This window comes from Rhinopithecus roxellana, chromosome 12 (assembly GCF_007565055.1).
Source record: "Rhinopithecus roxellana isolate Shanxi Qingling chromosome 12, ASM756505v1, whole genome shotgun sequence".
NCBI classification, from domain to species: Eukaryota; Metazoa; Chordata; class Mammalia; order Primates; family Cercopithecidae; genus Rhinopithecus; species Rhinopithecus roxellana.
Genome location: NC_044560.1, coordinates 4,245,447 through 4,270,673, shown reverse-complemented (window position 1 = coordinate 4,270,673; position 25,227 = coordinate 4,245,447). Strand labels below are relative to the sequence as shown.

The 25,227-nt window shown below is 60.4% G+C and overlaps 1 protein-coding gene across 2 annotated transcripts in view; it reads right to left on the bottom strand.

Annotated features, from left to right (window-relative positions):
- The window catches only part of CASZ1 (castor zinc finger 1), a 166,970-nt gene that overhangs the window by 9,367 nt on the left and 132,376 nt on the right, over positions 1–25,227 (bottom strand). Inside the window, exons 3-16 of one of the 2 annotated variants that reach the window (XM_030941698.1) lie at positions 23,362–23,518; positions 19,558–20,046; positions 14,430–15,264; positions 13,218–13,286; positions 10,700–10,790; positions 9,707–9,871; positions 8,525–8,697; positions 7,489–8,330; positions 5,068–5,203; positions 4,820–4,883; positions 3,413–3,567; positions 3,200–3,322; positions 1,932–2,270; positions 240–438 (exon numbers count right to left, since the gene is read on the bottom strand). In XM_030941698.1, coding sequence (XP_030797558.1) covers positions 240–438; positions 1,932–2,270; positions 3,200–3,322; positions 3,413–3,567; positions 4,820–4,883; positions 5,068–5,203; positions 7,489–8,330; positions 8,525–8,697; positions 9,707–9,871; positions 10,700–10,790; positions 13,218–13,286; positions 14,430–15,264; positions 19,558–20,046; positions 23,362–23,518 — 3,837 coding nt within the window. The remainder of the gene's footprint in view (positions 1–239; positions 439–1,931; positions 2,271–3,199; positions 3,323–3,412; positions 3,568–4,819; positions 4,884–5,067; positions 5,204–7,488; positions 8,331–8,524; positions 8,698–9,706; positions 9,872–10,699; positions 10,791–13,217; positions 13,287–14,429; positions 15,265–19,557; positions 20,047–23,361; positions 23,519–25,227) is intronic. The other variant, XM_030941700.1, reaches the window with a different exon arrangement.

Below are 25,227 nucleotides of genomic sequence, written 5' to 3'. Positions count from 1 at the left end.
ACCCAGCATTGAGTCACCACTCAGGTGTCAGACCTCACCAACTAGCACCAATCTGGACCTCTGCCCAGGAGCCTCCAGGGGCCTAGGGGCAGACAGTGCCCTTTCCAGAGTACGGGAGGCCCATTTAAGCAAGGTGTCAGAAATGGAGCCTCTGCCAAGAGGTGCCTGTCCTGTGCCCTGAGCTAGCCCTGCACTTCCCTGCCCCCTACTTTGCTCCTGGGCCGGCCCGCCATGCTGACCTGGTTGGGACAGAGACACTGCAGAGAGTAGTACGCAAACTGGTCTCGCACGTTCACCAGGTTGTTGTTGGGGTTGATATGGTCCAGGCAGTGGGATTCGGCCTTGCCAGATGTTTTGCAGACGTACTTGCAGTTCCCAAAGAGACAGTGGAAGTGGAACTTGTTGGCATACTTGCAGTCCGTGGCAAGGCAAGGATCGCTGGAAGGAAACCACAGCCCAGAAGGTTATTGCCATTCCCAAGCCTTCCCTGCTGGTGTCCTGACCTCGCTTGTGTTGGAGTTCACTCCCCCATGACCAGCGGTACCACCAAGAGGGATGGCCTGGGCTGCTGTCCTGCTCTACAGGATGACTCAGCCAGAGACTACAGATCCCAGCATGCATTTCTGCCTCCTTTTAGGAGCTCTGCATGGTGCACAGGAATTGCAATATGCAGGGCGCCCAGAGCATTGCATGCTGGGACACGTAGTTTCCACGGCCACACCTCAGGATTATAGATAAGGATGGCTGGAATAACTTCTTGGACTGGAAAATAAGGATGGTGCTGCCAGCCCTGGCAGAGTGCCGTGAGGCCCTGGCTGGTGTGGTGGCATGGGCGCCGCAGTGGATGCGGCTGACTGACAGACTGCAGATGGGTGCTCGGCCCCACCAGGAAGCGCTGCTGCCACAGGCCCTTAGCAAGCAGGAGCACGTGCCTGGTGTCAGCTTCCTCGGGGCTCACAGCTGCTGGGCTCCCCATGGTCAGCTCGGAGCCCATGGTGCCCACCCACTCAGACCCCACTTGCCGGCGAGTGGGAGAGCTGCTGGGGCAGAGGCGGTGTGCTGGCCTGCCCTGGGCCGCCTCCAGGATGCACAGCGGTGTGTGTGGGAGGACGCTGGTCCCAGCTTTCCACTCTGGTTGGCAATACTGTAGTCCCCTCCCAGGGGACCCACAGTGGGCACTCTGACCAGGCCTGGGAAACCTGAGCTGCCACTCTGGGGAGGAGGAGGGGAGGGGAAGCTGGTGGGGGGAACGGAGAAGACTGCCCGGCCCCTTCCATGCTGTGGGCCCAGCCCCAGGTGCTCAGAGAGGGAGGACAGCTGCCACTCAGGCGATATAAATAATCCAATTTATTACTTTTATTGAGAACAGGAAGCCGCACACATGACAGTACAAAGTCACCGTTCTCCCTGCAAGGAGCCACCACCATCCAGTGAGGAGGGTCCCTTCCACCCAAGAGCTCAGACCACTGTGCAGGCCAGTGACAGCCTGGAGGGGCCTGGCCCCCTCGTGCCCCACCTGTGACTTCACGTGCCCTGAAGAGATTCAGCCATGGGTGTGAGCCACAGAGGAGGCCAATACAGAGGCCTGGAGGGAGACGCAGCCCTCCTTGTCAGGCTGGGAGACGTCCTCTGAGGACCACCATGCCCAGTCCACCCCAGCTGGCCCTGGCAGGATCACCACATGCCCTGCAGGAGCAGCGGCCACTGCCGCCACTGTTGGCCCATGCTGGCCGGCCTGCTCTGGGACAGGCAGTGAGGTAGGAGCAGCAGCATCTTTGGCTAGAAGGACATCACCCAGTGGCCATGCCCCAGAGAAGCTGGGGACAGCAGCGCCATCCGCAGTGAGAAACAGGGCCTCCTAGCGCCCTTGCTAGCACCTACTCCCGAGACGCGAGGGGAACGCGGGACTCCCGGCTCATCAAGGGACTCACTTCTCCTGGAACTGGAGGAATCCGGGTTTGACCTGGGGCTTGGCGTTCTCTAGAGAAGTCGTTGCCAAGGGCGAGGCGGGCAGGTGAGGCACTGACGCTGGGATCTGAGGCATCTGGGGTATGGCGGAAGCCAGCTGCTTCCAGGCGAGGAGGGTTGGGGTGGAGGGCACGGAGGCCGGGCTGGGAGTGGGCCCCTCCAGAGAGGACACCGTGGCCGTGGTGACAGGAGGGACCGGAGGGGATGAGGGGGCCATGGGAGGTTTGGTCTCGGCAGCTGAGGCTGGGAAGGCAGCTTCTGCGTTTCCTTTTGCTGTTCCTCCCTCTGTCCGGAAGTGGAAGCTGCGAGAGGTAGAAGAGGGGGTCTCATGGGGGGCAGTGAAGACAGGTGCAGAGGGGCACGCATGTGACCCCATCACAGGCCTGGACCCCGGTGTCCGTCCCTACTCGTCCCCATCACTCAGCTCCGGAAGTCTCCTGTGACCCCACCAGGACAGAAGGACTGGAGGGCAAACTACCATGTCCTCTGGGTCCGAACTTGGGCTCCTGGCTTGGGCCTAACCATGCCTTCCTACTTGTGCCCTTCCTCAATCCCCAGCTCCTCCATGTGTGTGACAGCAGGCCCTGCCCCAGGAAGTCCCTTCCTTCCAGAACCTGCTCGGAGGTCTTAAAGGTAGGATTCTCAATATTCACAGTAGGCTTCCCACATGCTACAGCCAAGGGTGCCTACGCGGTTGGAAAAGCCTTGGGAGCACTGCAGATCTGTTTTAAACGATTGCAAGTTCTGAGTTCCCTTATAAGTGGGCGGTTAGGCTCGAAGTCTTTTAACTCAATGGGATTTACAAATTCATTTCATTATTTTTAGGTCAAAGGTAACCTAGAGATGTAATATTGTGGCTTGGAAAGGCCTTCAGCTAGGGTTCCTGCTCCAGGTCACAGCCGAGTCTCTCCAGCTGGGTTCTGCGCCCCTCTGGCCTGCTCTGCAAGGAGCATGTGCTGGGACTGATGGCTGCCCTGGCAATGTGGGTGCAGCAGCAGCTGTTGCTCAGGGCCCCAGGCGGGGCCTGGACAGGGGCTCAGAGCCCCTGGCTGAAGGCTGCATGTGTGAAGGAGGATGGGAAGCCCACGCTTGCTGGGGCAGCACCTCTGAGAAGCCAACTCAGCTTCTGTGGTCTAGCAGGAACTGCTGTGGCAGCCCCAGCCCCACCCACCCCAGAGCCAGGCTGGGATCAGTGGGGCTCTGCTGAAATGACCCCTAGCACCCTACTCACTTTGCGTGCTTGATGGCCCCGTCCAAGGTGCTGAAGAGCGCGCCGCATTCCTCCACCACGCAGTGGAAGTGGGCCTTGTGGAGGAAGTCACACTGGCCATCACAGAAGTCCTTCGTACCAAACCTAGCCAGAGGAGCCGGCATTAGAGGAGAGCCTGGGGCTCCGGGGCGGGTGCTGCAGGAGGACGGGTGGGTGCGGCCGGCAGTCCCTCACCTGCGCAGGTACACCTTCCAGGGCTCTGCCAGCTTCTCCTGAACCAGCGCCTTCACGGCCTTGCCCAGGAAGGGTGAGGGCTCTGCAGCGGTGCTCCCCTCCGCTTCCGCCTTGATGTTCAGCAGGCTGCCCAGGCCAGGGTTGCCCTGAGACATCTGTGAGGACAGAGGCCGAGCATGGGGCTGGGGTAGCTTGGAACACAGACAAGGCTGCCTGGGGAGCAACAGTCGAAGCTCTGGGCTGCTGGGACCCACTGAGCCCTCAGAGCCAGCAGAGAACACGGCCTGCCTGCTTGGCTCTGGCTGTGGCCAGGCCCTCTCTGAATGGAGAGCCTGCTGCGCTGCCCTGACCCCAGGAGCTGTGAGGCCTCCTCAGGGCTCCTCCACATGAGCCCGTGCCGCAGGATCCATCACTCAAGCCGAGGCCACGACTCAGGGAGCACGCTGCAGCCCATCTTTCCCCAGACTTTGCGGCTCCCTGGTTATTTTCCTGCCAGAAGGTTTTCAAAAGAAGCGCAGAAGGAGGAGGGATGGGGGAACCCCTATGAATTCCTTGAGAACAAGAGGAGGCCCACAAAGGAGAGACAGAGAGAGGGAGGGAAGGAGGGAGGGAGTCTCACGGGTGAGACTCAGACAGGCTCGCTGCAGTGGCCGGGAGGGGGTCATTGCAAGGCTCCAAGGGAAGGGAGGGGGACGTGGGGGCAGAGGCCAAAGAAAGGGGAAGGAGAGCAAGAGAGCAAGTGGCCAAGGAGTGGACGCCACAGGCCAGCGAGGCTCCTTCCCCACCAAGTGCCGGCTGGGACCCCTGCAGCGAGAGGTCCGGCCCAGGCCCGGCCCCTCCTCAGGGCAGTCACTTGTGTACAGTAACTGAATTAATCTTGCTGTAGTCAAATGTATCATGTGAAGGGGAAAAATATATTTGAGATGATGTATAATTTACAAAGACCCTGCATTATTTAAAATAAATATTCCAGAGCGACCTCTCCGGAAGGCGTCCGAGACCATTACTCAACCCGAAAAGTGGAAATTGATGTTTTGCTCCCACTTTAGAACCCCCTCCCCCCTCTCCTTTTAAACAAACAAAAATATATATAAAATAAATAAATAAAATTAATAACGAGGCACGAACGAAGTTGAAGGGCTCTGGAAAAGCTTTTGGAGCCCTCCATCTGAAGGGAAAAAAAGGTGTCAGAGGCTGGAATATATTTCTTCAGCCAGTTCATTAAATTAATTTGTAAGCAGTGGCTCTGAAATTATATCCGATGAAAAATGGCCTCAAAATTTAAATGGTACAAACTCATCTTATTAGAGGCAAAACATTAAAAAACAAACACATCCCCCCACCCCCCAGCACAGCTTTAATTTCTCTGGGTGGGGGAACGGGAGGCGTGTGATGGATGGCTCTTACCTTATTCATAAGCGAGGATAAAAGAGATGAATTTGCCGGGACTGCATGGCCATTTGATTCATTACTAGAACACACAAACCAAGGGGCTTGGGCTCAGACAGCCAGGGCCTGGGCCCTGGGGCTCACCCTCCCTGCCCGACCCTGGGGCTTCAGCCGTGCCCGCTGCAACTGCCCCGGCAGGACCACCCCGGGGCTCCAGCTCGAAGGTGCGGTTCCCGGGGCTGGCTCCCATGGGGGCCTCGCCTCACCTGGGCTCCTTCACAGTCAAGTCTAGACTGCGGTCCTGGGAGGCTTCATGGGGGCCTGGGGTGCCGGTGCTCTCACCGGGTTCCGGCTTCACCTGGGCCGGGGGGAACCTGGCTGGGGTGACCTGCTGCCCGCTTCCTGCAGGGGAGGGGAGGGAAGATGCGTCAGAGGGGCTGAAGGCCTGGCCTGGGCACAGACAGCCGTGCCCCCTGGAGGGAGGGCAGTGGGCTGGGTGGGCTCCGGCTGCTGGTCAGCGCTTCTCCCGCTGACGTGATCGCTCGCGACGCTAGCTCCTGTGTGGCAATTCTTCAAGTGATAATTATTGCAAAATTATGTCAAAGTTGTCCTGGCTCAGGGCCTCCTGGAGGAGAAGGGTGGGAGGCTGGGGAGGGGGCTGGGGTGGGGGCGGGGGCCCTTCGTTTTCTCCACCAACTGTCACAGTCAATTTGTGGGGCTGCCGCTTAGGCTTTTATTAAAGACTCTGTTAATGCTGAGGGAAAGTGGCAGATCTGGACTGGGAGGGCCCCTCTGTGGTCCCCAGCCCGCGGTTGCCGGGGTGACGGCCCCCGCACGGAGCATGCCCGGGAAGGGCCTCTGCTGTGTCAGGGAGATGGGACCGATGGCCAATCAGAGCGGCCACACCAGGCGACCTCACAGTCAAGCTGTCCGGGGCAGGGACACGAGGCCAGGCTGGGCCAAGCTGGGTCCGGAAGGGAGCTGGGCGGGTGAGGCCGCAGGAGGCCAGCAGAGCAGGGGTAAAAGAAGTTGCTGACAGGGCCGTCCAGCGAGCCTTCCCCCACATTCCCCCAGTGACGGAAATATTAATTTGCCCCAAGGCGCTGTAGCTGACAGAGAGCTGTTTCAGAGACAGCAAGTGGCATTTTATTAAAAAATAAAACGGCCCCCTCCCCTGCGCTTGACCTTTCTTTTGGGAGAAGGAGACTTTTCTAATGAAAACAAAGTACTTGACAGTCTGGCCACTGAGGCCAGGTGGCCCTGGAGTGGGCCCTGCCCCATCCATCAGGCCCCTGGCTGGAGGGGCGTGGCCAGCGAGGCCCCACCCATGCCTAGACCAAGAGGTGGTCCCTCTGCGCAGCCGCCAGGCATGAGCACCCTACTGGGCCTGTGAGAGTTTTCAGACCTAGGGGCTCCACATTCCAGCAGCTCTCCACAGTCACCTGCCCAAGGTCCCAGGGAAACATGGCCCAGTTCCCCTGTCAGGCACTGGCAGCCTCTGCGAGGTGTGGGCAGAGCCCCGGGCTAGGCCACAGGGACCCTCAGTCTCAGCTGGTTCTGAGAGGGTTTCTAATGGGAACAGGGCATCTAGGCCCAGCGGAGCCCCACTCCTGCGGGCAGCGCCTTGGTTCACCACTTCCTAGCCATGTGCCTGGGACAGACCATCCCCAACCGTCTGCTGGCTCCACGGCGTGGGGCTCTGTCTGGCATCCTGCCTGCTGTGTCCCCAGCACCCGGCTCGGAGCCTGGCTCTCAGCAACCATCAGTGGCTGTTGAATGAATAAGTGAAATGAGCCACATCCCAGATGTGAACTGAACTCTCCTCAAGGATTCAACAAATAGGAACTACCCAGAGCAGGGAAATGGGGACAGGAGTGAGGTAAACAGAAAAGCACCCCCACCCCAATCCAGAGAAAAACGGAGGGACCTTTTGTTAATGGAAAATTTATGAAATTATAGAAAGGCAGGAAAGAGAGCTGCCTTTCCTGCTGAGTTCACCTCAGTGAACCAGCGTGAAGAAGGAAGATGCAGCTCCGGGGCTCTGGCCCTTTTCTGTTTGACAGGGCAGGGCCGTTTAAAGTGACAATCCCGCTTCCCAATCACAGACCCAGCTTCAAGCACCAACAGCCACAGGTGGCCAGTGGCTGCAAAGTCAGACAGTGCAAAATAGAAGGCTTCCCTTGTCTGGAAAGTCCTACTGGGACGGCACTCATGGAGGACGGAGCCTGGGCCTGGAGGTGTCCAGGTGTGAGGTGCAGGCACCCTACTGCTGGGCTGGATGCAGGCCCCCCTCCGGGTCAGCTGGAGGAAACACTAGGCACGCCAGGGGCCCTGGGCCTAACCTCATCGGGGGTGGACTTGGGATGTGGGAGGGTGAGCAGACAGGGAGGGGGGACCTGCAGTGGCCCCAGGGATATGGGGCAGCCGAGGAGGCAGGGACCATTGCCCCCATCTCACAAATGGGGAAACAGAAGCATGGGCCCCCTACTGTGGCAGCCAGAACCAGGGGCCCCACACAGAAACCAACAGGATGGGGGCGAAGACCAGGCAACGAGGGGGCGCTGGCAGGCAGGGGCCACACGGACACCTCTTCCAAACACCCCCCAACTCTGCTCTGCAGCCTGAGGCCAGGCGACCACCCCAGTCCAGAAGGTGCCTGCTTTCCGGGCAGGACCCAGCCTGCTCACCTGGGTCAAAGGTGGCAGAGGGCTTGAGGGCGGCCGCAGCCAGCCTGGCCATCATGGGCGAGATGAGACCCTTGCTTGCGGAGATCCTCTCCATGATGGAGGTGGGTGGCGCCGGGACAGAGGCGGCAGCTGCGGGGACTGAGTCTCCAGCTCCTGAGGCGACCAGCGCGGGCGTGTCAGGGGTGGCTGAGGCTGCTGCCCCAGACGACACGGCACCCAGGAGGCTGGGAGTGCCCACGGGCAGGGAGGTGCTCCCACGGCCAGCCAGGATGGGGAAGTAGGGCGTGGGGGTGGGCAGGCCCGAGTTGGAGAGGGCCAGGGCCAGGGGGATCGAGCCAGGCAGGCCCTGGGGCAGCAGCCCCGAGATCTTGCTGTTGGGAGGCTTGGTGGCGCTGGGCCCAGCCTCGGTGGCGGCAGTGGCGGCAGCCAGGGATGCAGAGGACTGCTGGCTGGTAGGGGAGGCGCTCAGGCTGGAGTTCTTGCTGCTCAGGGCGGAGAAGTCGACAAGGTCGTCGTTGCTGGACTCCTCGTGCTCCGTGTCCTTGGCGCCCAGCAGCGAGGGCGGCAGCCCCAGCGCGCCCGAGGAGCGGATGTGCCGGCGCTCATGCTTGCGCTTGTGAGAGGTCATCTGGCTGGTGGAGGTGAAGGTGAAGCCGCAGCCGGCGCGGATGCAGTGGAAGTGGTTGGTAGCCTTGCTGTACACGCAGCCCTCGTACTTGCACTCCTCGTACTTGTAGAACTTCTTGAAGCCGTCCTTGGCATAGGCATCGTCCTTGATGTGGTAGCTCTTGTGCTTCTCAATGTCACACTTGTTCTTGAAAGTGAATGTGCAGCCAGGGCGCCTGGGTGGGACATTGGGAACCTGTCATGGGACCCAGAGGAGGCCCCACCCTGCTCCTACCATGGTCCCGGGAGGGACAGTCCCCAGGTGGAAGACCCAGGCTGGACACCAAGGCAGGGACCTGGGCTGTCCCACGGGTCCCTGCCTTCTCTCCCGGCTTCTGCCCAGGAAGGCCCCCGCCAGGCTCCCGCTTACCTGCAGTGGAAGTGCGTGGTCTTCTGTCCGTAGAACTGGCAGTCAGCTGTGCCGCAGTCTTCGGTGGCTCGGAAGCGCTGGAAGCCGTCGTTAATGAGCTGGGTATTCTTCTTGTGGAAGTTCTCATGGGTCATCACGTCAGACGTGCTTGTGTACACCTTGTTACAACCCACCTGCATAGGACGGGATGGTGGTCAGGCAAACAGAGGTCGACACCACTGTGTGTGGCTGGGGCCACTGACTTCCCTGCTCAGGGAAGCTTTGGCACCTCTGACTTCAAACTGGAGGCCTCGGAAGGTGGGTGTAAGAAGTGGAGTAGAAAGCCTCCAACAGCCCCTCAGGCCCCCACGGAGGGACCCAGTGCTGTTGGGGCCTGGCTCCGTCTGTGCTGAGGGTCAGGACATCTCCAGAGACCCAGGGCACTTTTTGGCCCAGGGGAGGGAGCTGCATTCTGCAGGAGTTGGATTTTGAGACCCAATCCAGGGCCCTACCTCCAAAACCCTCAGTGGGTGGACAGGGGCTGGACCCTGGAGGTCACCTTTAGCCCAAGGATTTGCTTAGTGGACAGTTCCTGGGCATGGGGCCCTCCCACCCCACCCCAGCCGGGCCAGGAAGGCAACGTTGCCATATTGAGTAAAAACCCGTGGAATCTGAACACTCTCGTAGGCTGGGCCGTGCCAGTGTCTGCACCATCTCAGAGCCCAGAGGGTGGCCCCCCTCTCCTCGTGGCCCAGGTTGTTCACAGAGGCCATAACAACCTCTGACAAATACCGGGGGAGGCATGGGGCTGCTATTTGCAACCCAAAGTCGCTCCTCCTGGCCCTGACACCTTGAAAAAGCCCAGACTCTGCGTGGCATTAAAAGAAAGAATTAAACAAAAACCTCCTCAGGAATCATTTGCAATGCTGCTCTTGGTGTTAAAGCCTGAAAAATGTCCATCTGTATAAACAGCTCACTGAATTTCATCCACACCAAGTATGGCCATGAGGAAGGCCCCACCCTGGCCCACCAGACGCTGCCCAAGCCTGAGCCCCCAGGACCCTCCTGGCTCGCTGGCTAGCCCTGTGCTGGGTTAGGGCTCCCGATCAACTGGGGGCCCTGCCCGTGGGGCAGCCCTGCCTCTGGGAGTGGGGGCTCAGAGCCGGTCCTGCAGCTGACGGCGGGCGCGGGCGCGGGAGGCACCTGCATGCAGTGGTAGTGAGTGCTCTTCCCGTTGAGGTGGCAGCCGTGGTAGTAGACACTGCAGTCGTCCAGCGGGCTGAAGCGCATGAAGCCGTGCTGCAGGGAGTTGTCACGCTTCTTGTGCATGTTGTAGTGACGGATCACGTCCTGCTTACTCGTGAACCTCTGCCAGGAGACAGCGCTGCGTGGGCAGGAGCCTGAGCTCCCCCTCCGCCCTTCCTCCCATATGCCAAGAGCACCTGGGCCGGGTGCTGGCCTCAGGTCTCCCTAGAAAGAATCCTGCTTGGGGTCAAGGCAGCCCAGACTGTCCAAGGCCAGTGGCAGGCACACCAGCCCTGGAAGGGAACCATCCCAAAGGTTCTAGAACCACAGATTCTTCCCCGATGCTCCCCTGTGTCCCTAGTGACCATCCCCAGGAGCCACAGACGATGCATCGGGCCAGGCCTTGAAGGCAGGGGCTCTGATGCTGACGGCTCATCCCGCCCAGTGCACCTCTGGACTAAGGCAGGCTGGGATCCCTGGCAAGCCAGAGGGAGCTGCCCCAGGCAGGCTGCCCCAACTCTCCCCCAACTCATCAGCCCTGCACTCACCAATCGGGCAGCCTTGGGCACAGTGGCACTCTGGCTGAACCTCAATTTTATCATCTTTAAGATGGGGCAGTATTGCTAACTTTCTAAGGCCACTGCAAAGAGTCAATTAGGCAAGGCTCACAGGCTGGTTGGCATGGCCTTGGACACATGGGAGGCTCTCAGTGAAAGGGGACTGGAATGATCACCACTGGGATGTCATTGGCCCCCAATGCTAGTTGCTGCTCTGTCGGCAGGAATCAGGGAATGTGGGCAGGCTGGTCGTTTTGCGGGCCCTCTGCCTGTTCAAGTCAAGTTTGGGTGATGCAAGTAGAACTAAACCCCCCAACTCCTGCACCGACTTCTAAGTGCCTCCATGCTGTGCTGGCGGGTGGGGGAGGCGGAGTCCATCTCGCTGTGGCCGTACCTGGTAGTTGCACTCGGGGTCAAGGCAGTGGTAGTGCTCGCGGTACTGGTAGGCACAGTGGATGTGGCCACAGTGCTGGCTGCCCGAGAACCTGGAGGGAGGAGGGGTGGGGTCAGGGCCCTGCTGTGGGTGACAGCCCCAAACCCAGCCCCAGCCCCAGGGAGGACTCTTTGGGCCCTGTATGGGATACGGAGGGGAGGTGAAGTTACAGAGGCCCAGGCAAGTGATTGGGTCTGGGGGGAATCCTAGGCCCATTGAGGCAAAGCGGCCTGGCCCCAAGAAGGGGGCAGGACAACGCTGAGGTGGCCAAAAGTCAAAGCAGGGGGAGACAGATGGGGCCCGAGCCCTGGGATGGAAGGGAAGGCAGGCGCCCCCGCGGCTGCCCACCTGTCTTTTCTGCAGGGACTGCCTGCCCCACTCCCAGCCCGCCCACCTCTGGCCAGGTGCAGAGACCCTGGCTGGGCCAGCCCGGGCTCTGATGCTGAGAGGTGTTAAAGAGCTCTCTCTGTCCTGGGCTTTTCCTGACACTTGAAACAGTGCAGAGTTATGAATTTTTAAAGCACAGCATCTGTTTGGCTTCCTGCAGCAAGGAGCTCACTCTCCAGCCGCCGCTGCCACCGCCAGGAGCCTGTGCTGCCTCCCAGGAAACCCATCCTCCTCCAGGCCCCCGGGCCGCTGGGACGTGGCTCCCACAGCCTCGGTGATGGCCAGCCGTGGGGAGGCCACTCTGGAGAGGCCACACCATGAAGACTGTGGAGAAGGGGGTGGCTCAGCCCACCTGTCCCCCTCCAAGAGTGACGTGAGATTGCAGGAGACACAGAGAGAAACCCCATACTGTAATGGGAAAACCACGTGAAAACAAGTATTTAAGCTGAAGCAGCCAAAAGAGCCATCTGCGGAGGCACTAATAATAATAATAATAATACTACAGAGGAGACAGCACGGGGCAGAGCTGAAGACAGAGTGGGACAGGGGGCAGAGACAGTGGGACAGGGGGGCACAGCTGAAGACAGAGTGGGACGGGGGGCAGAGACAGTGGGACAGGGGGGCACAGCTGAAGACAGAATGGGACGGGGGGCAGAGACAGTGGGACAGGGGGGCACAGCTGAAGACAGAGTGGGACAGGGGGCAGAGACAGTGGGACAGGGGGGCAGCGCTGAAGACAGAGTGGGACAGGGGGCAGAGACAGTGGGACAGGGGGGCAGCGCTGAAGACAGAGTGGGACGGGGGGCAGAGACAGTGGGACGGGGGCAGCGCTGAAGACAGAATGGGACGGGGGGCAGAGACAGTGGGACGGGGGGCACAGCTGAAGACAGAATGGGACGGGGGGCAGAGACAGTGGGACAGGGGGGCAGAGCTGAAGACAGAGTGGGACAGGGGGGCAGAGCTGAAGACAGAGTGGGACGGGGGGCAGAGACAGTGGGACGGGGGGCACAGCTGAAGACAGAATGGGACAGGGGGCAGAGACAGTGGGACAGGGGGGCAGAGCTGAAGACAGAGTGGGATGGGGGGCAGAGACAGTGGGACGGGGGGCACAGCTGAAGACAGAATGGGACAGGGGGCAGAGACAGTGGGACGGGGGGCAGAGCTGAAGACAGAGTGGGACGGGGGGCAGAGACAGTGGGACGGGGGGCAGAGCTGAAGACAGAGTGGGACAGGAGGGCAGAGACAGTGGGACGGGGGGCAGAGGCAGTGGGACAGGGGGCAGAAACAGAGCAGGACAGGGGAGCGGAGACAGAGCGGGACATGGTGGCAGAGAGACGGAGCGGGCGGGAGGAACCTGGATCTGCGGACAGACAGGCGCTGGCCGCTGTGTGCTGTCCCATCAGAGGGCAGGCGGTGGGGGGTGAGGGCAGGGGGTGTAATTTGTGTGATTTGGGGGAATCTGTTGAGGCAAAGGCTCTTCGCTGCCAATCCCACTGCCTTTGGGATGGAAAGGGGTTGGTCTGGAGTCAGGTGGTGTCAGAGCCTCACTGGGGAAGGATGACAGCCCACACCTTCTCTCTCTCTCAATTTTTTTTTTTTAAGAGATAGGGTCTCACTCTGTTGCCCAGGATGATCTCGAACTCCTGGCCTCAAGGGATCCTCCCACCTCGGCCTCCCACAGTGCTGGGAATACAGGCATGAGCCACCGCACCCGGCCTGCCTCTACCTTCCCAACCCTGACAGTTTCACAGTGACCTGCACCCTACTCAAAGCTCTGTGTGACAGCAGGACCCAGGCAAGCTGGGGGAGCTGCATTCGCTTGTAGCCAGGCCCTGTGTTGGGACCCCGGCCCTACCTGGGGGTACAGGCTGCTGAGGAAATGTGTGGCCTGGACTACACAGAGCAGAAGGAGGCTCTGAGATGGGCGTGTGCAGGGCAGCCCTCGGTGCAGTGGAGGGACCGAAGTGGATGGGGGTGGAAGGAGGCAGCTACCTTGGCCCTAGAGGTCAGATGTCAAACGAATGGTCTCAGTGCCCGGTCAGTCCTGGCCCCCCACCTTCTCTCCACGGCAGGCTCCTCCCCAGGGGCCTACCTGGCAATATATTTCTGGTAAATGTTTACATCTTCAGTGACGGCTGGTTTATCTGTGGGCAGTCCATTCCTGGCGAGAGACACACAGGGCACAGCCGGTGAGCAGATGGGGCAGCCTTGTGCCACAGGGGCATCTGGGCAGCCCCTGCCCTGAGGCCCCAGCCCCTCTGCTCTGCTCTGCAGTGTCCCAGGCACCCAGGGTGGGACTGAGGACATCCCTGGTGGAAGCTGGCCAGAGGTTCAACGAGCCCAACTCTGGGGGGGCAGGGCCATCTCATGCAGGTGGGGCTGGAGCCTCCCTCGGGCATGGGCCGGCCTGGGGTCCAATGGGGCGGAAAGCCGCGGAAGCCTGGGCTCGGTGCCTGGCACTCAGGGAGCATCAGGAGGCCGCTGGCTGAGGGGCACCAGGCCCCCCAACGGGGAGGGATTTGAGGCGGGGGCAGGCAGCTGGGCAGGGGAAGTGTATCCTCGCCCCAGGCAGCAGGTGCTGCCTCGATCTGCTCCCAGCTATGCAGCCTCTCAGGGTCCGGAAGCTCCCCAGGGTGCAGGAGGAGCTCTGGGGAAAGGTCTCGCTCAGCCCCACACCATCTACCATTTGACCAACCAGGCCATTCTCCTGCCCATGGGTTCAGGCTATAAGGGTGTATGCTCCTCACCCCGGTCACTACCTTTGCTTCCTGCCTCCTCCAGGGAGGGCTCAGGCTCTGAGCCCAGGAGCCAGGGCCACCAGCATGGACCCAGCATCCCCACCCAGGGAGGCGCTTTCTCAGCCAACCACAGGCCTGCATTCGGCACTCATAGCAGCAGACAGAGGAAGCCTGTCATGGGCAGATGGGGGAGGCCGCAGTCCCGGTGTGCATGCTAGCAAAAGGCACAGCACGCTGGTGCCTGGGAGTGTGGGCGTGTGTGGGAGGTGTGTGCGAGGTGCACGGGAGGGGTGCAGTGTGCAGGTCCCAGAGCAGGGCAGGGTGCTGCAGGAGGGCTCACGCGTGGTTCTGTGGGTGCAAGAGTGAACATGAGCGTGGCATGCACCTGTGAGTGTGGAAGCACGTGGAGGGGAGCCTGAGTGTGCATGCGCCTGGGTGCACAGTGGATGTGTGTAAGGTGTGAGCGGCAGGTGTGTCCTCAAGCACGGGCAACCCTGGTGAGGAAGGAGGCCTCCTGTCTAGTCTGGCTCCCAGCTCTGGGCATTGTGGGGTGGAGAGCGCCTTACTTGACAGTGGAGACGGTCCCCGTGGTGATGGAGTCTGTTTTGGAGAAGGTTGACTTCAGGTACTCGGGAGTGTTGAAGGACAGGGAGGCAGGCGGCTCCGGCCCTGGCCCGGGGGCGCTGGGAGCACTGGGCATGCTGGCAAGGGGAGCGGGAGCCAGGCTGGGGGTGGGCGGAACCTTGGCGGGGCCTGGCTTCTGGATGCCCCGGACGTCATACTTGGAGGGGCGCCCCACCTTGCCCGTCTTGAAGGCGATGGCCCCGCCCATGTCGGGGCTGCCCTCCCCAGGTTTGAAGAGGTGCAGGTACTTGACATTCTCCAGGTCGTACTTGGATGGCTTTTTGTAGGTGCTCCCGTTCTGGGGCCGCAGGTTCTCGCCGGTCTTCAGTTTTTGGATGAAGAAGTCATACTTGGAGGCCCGGGCCACCAGGTTCTGCATCTGGACGCTGCTGTGCGACGGCAGGGGCAGGATGGTGGCCTTGGTCTCCAGGTGGGCCGTGCTGCTGGGCAGCCGCAGGCCGGGAAGGGGGCCCACCACCTCCTTGCCCACCCGCTCCTCAGTCTTGGCGCCGGGGGCCGGCCAGGAGAGCTGCTCGCCAGCCTTGAGCTTGCGGATGTACTCCTCGTACTTAGAGAACCGTGCCCGCTTGCTGAGGGTATCCTCAGAGGTGGGCAGCATGGAGGAGGTGGCCGCCTCTGGGGTGGAGCCCGCGTGCAGCTTCTCAAAGCTGATCTTCCTGGCCAGCTCGTCCCGCGTGTTCTGGTCGTCGTAGCCAAACATGCCAAGGAACTCCGTCATGGTGGAGGCCGCGTAGTCCCGCAGCGAGGAGGCCTCTCCTGCAGAGGAGGAGGGGGGCGCATCACCTCTGGAAGGGAGTGGGAGGGACAGGAGTCCCCCCAACGGGAGCCCCCACCCATAGAGGGAGGGGGTCAGTGTGGGGAGGGGCGGAGCAGGACATGATCTATGGACATTTGGCTCACTTGTTAGGTTTTACGACTCTTAAATTAATTTGTTTTTAAAAAAAGTAATTAATACTGGGGTAAAATAAAACGAGTTCATCAATGCCAGGAAAATCAATTTCCTAAATGTTCTGGCCGATGGCTTTTCAGTACATTAAACAAAGTTTCATAAATGTCTCCACTCTCTCGCCTTGGCCTAATATGAAAGAGAAGTCATTTTACTGCAAGTAAGGCCAGATCCCAACCTGCCTCCCAGGACAGGGAGTGGCAAGAACTAGAGACAGGTAGGGATGTGGGCCGGTGGGCAGTTGAGCGGGACCCCAGGGGTGAGGAAGATGCTCTGGCCAGGGTCGGGGTGGGCCTGGCTGGAGGACCTCCCTTGACCCCGCAAATGGATCCCCTGGGCAGATGAAGGGTCCACTCCAAGCCTTCCTAGGACCCGGCCTCTTGGCCTCCCCACACCTTTCCCAGGTGCTGGGGGTCCCTGACAACACAGCTCAGCCAGGAGCGCAGGTGTGTGGATGTGCCCCGGCCTGTGACATAGGACCTGGACGCGTCCTCCAACCCTCTGGCCTCCTCCAATCACTTGCACTCACACAAGGCTGGGCCACCCGGGGAGGGCAGGAGTCCGGGCAAGGCCTGAGTGCAGCCTCCCCATTGTGGCCACCCCTGGGCACACCAGGAAGCCTGGAGCCACCTCCCCACAGTGACATGCACACACACTCTCACACACCAACACACACGCACACACACAAACCCACACACAGTCATATACACACAATCACATACAACACATACATGCATTCTCACACACACACCCATTACAGTCACATTCACACAATCACATACAACACACACATGCATTCTCACACACACCTACATGGTCACATGCACTCACACACAACACACAGGCATTCTCATACTGTCACCCAGTCACATGCGCTCATAACACACACATGCATTCTGACACACCCCCCCACAGTCACATGTACACAATTACACATAACACACACATACATTCTCATACACTCTTACACACACAGTCACATGCAGTCACACATAACACACATATGCATTCTCATACACTCTCACACACCCACATACAGTCACATGCACTCACATGCCATCACACACAAACTCACATAAACCCAGTTAATTACATGCATACAATCACATACAACACACACATGCATTCTCATACACTCACACACCCACATTCTCACAATCACCAACACACACATGCATTCTCACACACCTACACAGTTACATGCACACAATCACATACAATACACTCATGCATTCTCACACACCTACACAGTTACATGCACACAATCACATACAACACACTCATGCATTCTCACACACCTACACACAGTCACAACACACACATGCATTCTCATACACTCTCACATCCCCACACACAGTGACGTGCAATCACATAAAACACACACATACATTGGCACCCACCCACCCCTCCCACATCACATGCTCAGAATCACGTACAACACACATGCGCATTCTCATACTCTCACACCCACACACCCAGTCATGTGCATACAATCACATACAACACACACGCCATATCACACACTCTCACCCGCACATACGCACAATCACATGCACACACACGCCATCACATACATAAACCCACACACACGGTCACATGCACACAATCACACACAACACACATGCAATCACATCCACTACACACCCAGTCATGTGCTCACAATCACACACACACAATCACACACACTCTCACATACACCCAGACACGCAGTCACATAAAACTCACGTACTCGCTCACCCCCACACAGTCACATGCAGATTCTCATATAAAACACACACCTAGACACAACACACACACACTCATACAGACTGACTCACAGACACCACACACTCACACACACACCTCACACACTCTTGCATGCACACTCGGGCTCACCAGCTCCTATCCCTAGCTGCCTTCCCGCCTCTGCAGACACACAGGTACACAACTCCCCGAACCCCTGCCCCGGGTCTCTCGGAATGAGGGAGAAGGCGGTCCCAGGCTAATTCTGAGCTGTTCTTGTGGACCTGCCTCTTCTGCACACGCCCCACGCCACGGCCAAGGCATGACCCCAGTGCACACGCACACTCGCCTCTTCACTGCCCGCATGCTACATGCCTCCCGTGTGCCATGCCCTGCATCAGGGTTAGGTGCACCCGCGAGACTGAGACCTGCACGGCCCCTGGGGACACCATGTTCTCTCTGCTTGTGTACAAGCCAGCCACATGGGCACGCTCGAGGTGGCAGGACCCCAGGCTGACTACACAGCCAAGGGAAGGCGTGGCTGGGGGTCTCCTCCCAGGTGAACCTGCCAGGCCTGGGATCCTCAGAGATACTTGGGATGGGGGTTTAAAGGGACAGGGCTGGGCCTGGGGAGGGGAGGACACCGGTGGGATGTGGAAGGAGAGGCTGTGGGAGGGCCTGGCCACCTGGCACCCAGGGTGCAGAGGGACTCAAGAAACCAACAGACAGCTGTTCCCCTGGGGCGGGGCTGTCGGGTCAGCCACTGTCTTGACCTCAAGCTACACAGGGTTGGGGGGCCCAGCTCGGGAGGAGTGGGCTCTGGCTGCTGGATTCAGTGGCTCAGGGACCAGGGAAAGGGGCTAAAAATAGCTGGAGGCAGCTGAGCCCTCACTATATATGGCAGAGAAACAGAAGCTTCGAAGGGCAGGCAGCTTGCACAGGGAGGGGACCAGGCAGGGGTCCCTGAGGGGGCCCACAGGCCTGCATGGCCAAGCTCAGGGCTCAGAGAAGGTGGCCTGGGAGCCAAGCCCACGGGGGCAGCTGGGGCTCCACTGTCTCTCTCCTCCAGCGCTTAGGGCCGATCAGGCAGTCCCAGTGTCAGGGCTGAGGGGCGAGGCCTGAGTCCCCCAGGCCACAGGCAGTTCCAGGCCCGCCTCTGCCAGCCCTGCTCTCCACTCCCCTGGAGGAAGGAGGCAAGGGCTGAGGCCCACTCCGTTCCCTGTCAGCTGCGGGCAGAGCTGGCCTGGGTGGGGGTGTGGAGGGGACGGTGGCCCTTGTCGCGTCCCTCTCTTCTCCTCAGGCCCAGCACAATCACCTTGTGTCTGGCAACGGCAAGGGCTTTTCCTATCAGAGGAAACTGAAGGTCACACTTTTCCTCATTGATCTTGCAATGTTTGTTAATTACTCTGTCACTGATGTGGCGAAGGATAATTAAACAGCTCTGTTTATATCTTATATGCATAATTATGTGGCTGTGCAGGGCTCCCCGCACAGGGAGGAGATGCGCCCCTCGCTGCAGGGGAAAGGCTAGGGGAGCAGGCAGGGGAGGCGCAGGGCACCAGACACAAGGCTGGGAAGGAGGCCAGGGGCAGAGAGAAGGCCCAGACCTGGGGACTGTGGTCCTGGCGACCCCCTTGCCTGCTGGAACCCCAGGACCACCCTCCCCTAAGCAGAAGGTGTGCAGAGCTGCTCTGGATCCCCAGGACGTGGAGACACGAGCAGAGCAGGGCCTCGGTGCCTCGTGGGAGAGAGGTCAGCCAGGGGACTGTGGCCGGGGCAGCTGGCTGTAAGAAGATACGGCTGGCCGGGCTGGCAATCCGTGTGGCCCTGAGACGTCCTGCTGGGAGGGCCAGGGACAGCAGTGTAGGGAAGGAAGAGGAGGCCAAGGGGAGTGGCGGGAGAACAAAGCTTGTCCTGGGCTCCTCCGAGAAAGTGCCCTAAGTAGCAAAATGCGCAGACAGCAGGCTCACAAGGTTCATGCCGTTGACCACTGCGGCCCTCTTGTGCCAGGTACTATGCCCGGTAAGCTCAGGCCTCACAGGTGTGTGTAAAGAGTCACCTACCCACCATCTGTCCAGCCATCTATCCTATCCGTCCATCTATCCAGCCACCCTCCTTTCCTCCCTCTCCACCTGTCCACCCCTCTGCCTGTGGTTTCTCAAAGACCCACTGTGTGGGGCAGCTCCAGCCCTTCCCTTCTCACCTGGGGTGCCCCTCCCTGTCCTAATCTCTCCCACTCCAGGAGTCCTGCCTGGGCGGGAAGAGGGGCAGGTATTTAGAGCAGGAGTGAGGAGTCGGGTGTGCTCACCGGACACACTGCCTCTTCCCCGATGGCCTCCCTGTCCCGGCCTTCAGCCTACCTTCAAAGGCCAGGCACCCACCTGAAGCCTGCTTGGCACTGGGGCCGCTGTCCTCCTTGGAGGCTGCCCCGTCCGAATCCTTCTCCTCTAGGGCACCGCCGTCCTTGGAGGGCTCCTCCGCGTGGTCTTCCTCATCGCTGCACCCCTGGGGCTGCACCATGTAGACACCCTCGGGCGGTAGCTCCAGACCCTCACGGGCAATTCGCCCCAACACGGGTGTGGGCGCCGGCTCCTCACTGTACTCCCCGTTCACCCACTTCTCGATCACCGCCCGTCTCTTGTCTTCCTCGCTGCGGGGGGCCCGGGCTGCCCCAGACTCAGGACCACTGCGCTCTGGGTCCCGGGGCCGCGATGGGCTGCCCTCTGCGTGGGAGCCAGCGTCAGCTCGCTTCTCCACCACCACCTGGCGGCTCAGCTTGGCGCAGATGGCGTTCAGCTTCAGGCCGCCCTTGCGCTTGGGTGCCATGGCGGGCTTGCCTGCAGGCGGGTCCGTGCACCGGGTGCCCTCAGCTGCAGGGATGGAGGAGGGCATGGAGGTCAGAGGTGTGCAAGGCCAAGCACAACCCACCCTCCCAAACAGCCCTGCATCCCCCAAGCTGCAGGCCTCCTCCATCGACCACAGTTCCATCAAACTGCCCTGAGACCGCCTGGCACATGTCTGTCTCCCCCACTAGTCTATGAGTTCCTTGGCAGCGCTTGAGAATCACTCTACTTTCTGGGCCTGGCAGGGTGCCTGGCACAGAGCAGGTAGTTCAAGAAGTAATCTGTAAATGAACAAATGAATGAATGAATGACTCTTCAATACAAGGGGCACCCAGGTCCTGGAGGCATTTCCTAGGCTTGCTGGGCTCTGGGAGGGGGTGTGCCCTTTGACACACAAAGAAACTGAGGCCCAGGGAGATTAAGGAGCCGGCTATGCAGTCAGGCTTTCAAGGGACAGCATGGAGTTGCTGGCGGCCGGTTCCACTTGGGAGCATCCTGCCTCACCACACATTCCCGGAGAGGAGTCACAGAGAGCCAGGGACCAGCCTGTGCCAGCCTCTTGCCTCACTGTCCCGGCAGCACTTGGCTGGCACCTCCCACCTGAGCATGTCAGCACCTGGCAGCTCCTCTGCCAGGCCAGGTCCCTGGGCCTCACCTGACTCCAACCCTGCTCAGCAGAGAGCAGAGATCTTTTCTCCCAGCCACTCAGGACCCTCCCGTAGGCCTCCGTGTTCCTCAATCTCCTCCTGGCCTCAGGGTCTTCCCCAGCCCTTGCCAGCCCCCTCTTGGCCCCTCTGGCCATTTCCTGTTGCCGCTCCCTTCCCCAAGCCTCAGTCAGAGCCGTCCAAGCAGAGTTCCTCACAGTCCTTCCTAGGGCCACTTGTCCCTGTCCTAGGACCTGGCTCCCCAGCCTCGGCCAGCCCCTGCAGCCCTGGAAGGCCTGGCCAGCCCACTTCCCAACTCCCAGGAGCTCCAGCTGGAGCAGGGTGGGATCGCTTAGATACCTCATGGAAAGCCCCAAAGCGCCGGTCACAGCACCTAATCCCTGAACATGACAGCCCGACACACGCACTGGAAGCCCTAACGAGGCGACTTGAGAGCCAGCGACCTCCCTTGTGGACGCACAGCCTGAACTCTGTCCCTGATAGGGCACCAAGGGTCCTGGGGGGCATATGGCAAGCCCACCCACCACACAGCCTGGGACAGTGGACACACACATGCACACACACACACAGTGTGGCCACATGTGGAATTGTCTGTCTGTCCATCCATCCATTTAAGTGAGCTCCTTCTGTGGGCCAGACCTTGTGGTGCGGCTGACAGGGCAGTGGCCACAGCAGCAGGGGCTCGGCTCACACTCATTGTGCACAAAACAGAATGTGCCTCTTCGTGGCCCTCACTGGAGAAATGGGTGTGTCCGAGTCTCCACACAGGTGGGAAGGCTAAGTGAGGGCAGGGCCCCCTGGCTCCACGGTCAGAAGGGGCTTCATTCTAAGATCACCCCCTGCCAACTTTCCACACACCTGGAAACCCAATGAAAGGCCTACTCAGGCAGGAATGGCAATACCTGGCTCCATCCAGGGGCCGCATCCCTGAGGTGGACTTGACTTATACGCACAGATAACCGTCCCCTGATAGACACGGTGCCTGGCAGTCTCAGCCAGATCCTTCCCTTGTAACCAGTGGCCAGTACGGATGGCTCATATGGCCCAGACGAGACAGAGTGATTCTAGCCCGGCCAGGTCCACTGCCAGAGAAGGGTCTTCTCAGCCTACTCCCAGGCCTTCCAGTTCTGTGACCCTGGCTTCAGGGCCTTAGACACTTGCCCAAACTGATGCCCACTCTACCCAGGTTCGTCCACATCTCCAAGTCTGTGCTGCCCATACCCAAGACCCCGAGCACGATGTGGGGCCCCTCTGGAAGTCCTGAGACGGGGCCTCCTCTTCACAGCGTCCCACTAGACCTCGGAGCTGCCCAGCAGGTTCTGTGACCCAGGTTTCCTCCAACAGGCCTCCAGGGGAGCAGGCCTCACCTGGTCCCCTTGTCCCCTGCCCTGGATGGGGAAAGGAAGGGGGAGTGGGGAGCCTGCACTATTTTTACCAGGAGGTAAGCAGCCAAGTGTGGATGGCAGACGGCAAATGAATCTATAAATATTTATCCTAAGGAAGAGGGATGCAGAAGCTCCCAGGGCTGCACTTGCTGCTGGTGACGCCCCCTCCCTGGGCCCCCACCCATCCTGGAGCCTCCCCGCACTTTGGCCCACCCAATCCAGCCCACCTTCTCCCCATCTCGGCTGTGTGCCTGGCTCAGTCCCTGCCCGGGCCCCCACCAGCTGCGCTGCAGCTGTGTACCCAGGACCCGCCCCCAGCCCCAGGCCCCTTTGCTCCTGCCGACTCCCCCGGCACCTGCCCTCCAGCTGCTGCGCTGCCCCAGCCCACCTGCCTTCCAGATGCTGCCCTCCCTCTCCCTCTCCTGCTGGTCCCAGGGGTGAAGGTGGGAGGCGTGTGGGCCGGGGACACAGGGGCAGGAGGCAGAGGCAGGGCTTAGGCTTGTAAGTGCAAGCGCTTGCGAGACTAGGCGGCGGGAATGGGGGTGCGTTGGAGCTGAGGTCTAAGCTGCCCGCCGCCTTCCGGCCCAGGGCCCTGGGATCCATAGACGATCCCCTCCACACCCCCGCCACCCCGCTGTGGTCTGACCCCAGACTCCTGTCCATGTAAACATTCCTCTGACTTTCTTCCCTAAAATATAAACGCCGTGGCCAGGCCTCAATGGAAGGAAGCCATCCGTCCCCAGCCCTGTCACTGCCCCTTTCATCTCCTTCCCGCCACCAGCCTGCCCGCTGCTCTATTTACACTGGACACTTCCTCTGGGAACAATACTGCCCAGGAGGCAGGCTTGGGCCAGAGGGTGGGAAGGCGAGGGGACTCCTGCTCTGCTTCCCCGGAGACGGAGACGGGAGAGGTGAGGGGAGGGGCCGCCGAGGGGGGCTCAGCCGGGCCTGGGACCCACACAAGCCAGAGCCCACTCTCTGCTGGTGGCGGTGCTCTTGGCCTCCAGCCTCTGGCCCCAGGGGCTCTGGCGCAGCACCAGGATATGGCCTAGCCTCTGGGGTCAGGGAGTCGTGAGCTCACGGCAGAGCTCTGCCCTGTGCTAGCTCTGACCCTGGGCAAGATTTTTGCCTGTAGAAAGGTGGCTGGCTATCAGGCAAGAGGGCACCTGTCTGTGCCAAGCACAGCGCCCGGCAGGCATGAATCTGGGAAAAGGCAGCTGAGCCCTGAGAGGGCCACCAGGCAGATTTGGTGCCACACCTGGGCTTGAGATTCCAAGGCTGAGAAACCTTACCTGGCCTGGAAGAGGCAGGGGACAGAGAAGAGGCCAGAGGTCTGGGGCAGGGGCGGGCTGGCCTCTCAGCCCCTCCTCGGATTCCCAGGTTCGGGACCTTCCCTCTCAGGGCGCCACGAGCAACAGTCCCCCAGCAGGTCTCGGAGCTGAGCAGACCCTGCACAGGGTTGGGGGAAAGGGGCATGGATTGGACCGTCCACCTTTCCAGGTACTAACAGATGACTCGTAACGGCCCAGCGGAGCCAGCACTGTCATTGTCCCATTTCATAGAGGAGGATGCTGATCCTGGAGCTGTAGACACCCCAGAGCCCAAGCTCACCCTGGCCAGGAGCTCCCGAAGGCTGGGACTCGGCCCTATCCCCATTAGGGCTCCTGAGCCAGCCCTAGGAAATCCCAGGCCTCTCTGCAGGGACTCCTTCCCCTGCCATGTCCCCTCTTCACCCTCACTTCCTGTTCCCATAACACGGAGCCCCCTAAAGTGTTAACTGCGATGGGTAAAACGGTGCAGCAGATTGCTACAATAAATAATTTACTGATATTTATAAATATTCAAATCAGCCGGCTTCAGAAATCGAATGAAGGGAGGGCCTCGGGAGAAGCCCCGTTATGGCATGAATCTCATCGCTCCCTCCACAGGCTGGGGCAGGCCAGGGTTCCTGCCAGCTCTGGGTGAGCGGGGCGTTCCTGTCGCTGCACCTGGATCCCCAGTCCCCTGGTCTCGCTGCTCTCTGGGGGTAGCCTGCTCAGGGCCAAGCCCTGTCCCGCAGGCATCCTGGGTTCAAGGGGAGGAGAGGCTCCAGCGCCCACCGCCCATGGCCCTGGGTCTCAGAGTTGCTTGTCCTGCCTCGACAGTCGGTGGGCGGGTGGTCTTTCCCAGGGGGCTGGGCAGGCCTGGCAGCCCCTCCCCACCCGTGAGTAATGTGTTTTGGGGCCGGGCTGCCTGTCAGCTCCTGGGCTCCGGGTGCTTTATGGGCTCTGCTTGGTGGCTCTGAACTCCCTGGTAGGAAATAAAGTTCTCCCTGTGCGTCCCTTCTAAACATTTCACTCAGTGGAAACGGTGTTTAAGAAAAATGAGGACATATTTCTTCCTAAGGATGCAGTATCCCCTTTGGGCGGCCTAATGCCCGCTGTATATCAGGAGGTGGGGAGGCAGGGGCCAGGAACCAGTCCCCTGGGGTGGGGGTGGGCTGGGGCCCCGCCTTCCCACTGCCAGGCAGCTCGGAGGCCACTCTGGTAGCTGCCCTGCGCCATGGTGTCTGGGGCCATAGAGCAGCTGGCATCCTCTGAGCACCTCGTCTGTGCTGGGTGCCTTACAGTGCCACCTTGTTGATGCCCCCAGGATCCCCACGTGGTCGGCTGTCCTGTCCATTCCCACATGAGGAAGCAGAGGCGGCCAGGCTGGTAGCTGCCCACAGTTAGTGCTGGAGTCCAATTCCCACCAGGCTCAGATGCCCAAGGTCATAATCTTCAACCCCACCTGTGTCCCCCACAGCCTTCCATCTAGGCATCCTGGAGTCAGGGGCGGGCAGCTGCCGGGGCTTCCACCCTGCCATTCACCTCCGAACTTGCAGCTCACGGGCCACGAGCCCCAGTTTTGGGGTGCTGTGCTGGCGTCCTTTCAACAACCTCTCTCTCAGCACCGTGTACAGACCAGACCCCGGGCTGACTCCTCAGGCTACGATGTGGGCGCACCGGCAGCCCCGGTTCCCGCCCCATGGATGCTCAGTTCAGACTTGGGAATGAACACTTCAAAGTCAGTACACCATCTCTGTAGTGGGCATCACAGGTCCACAGGAGTGGCAGGTCTGGAGGCCAGGAAGGGCCAGGAAGGGCCCAGGCACCTACCCCTCCTCCCTCCTGTGAGGT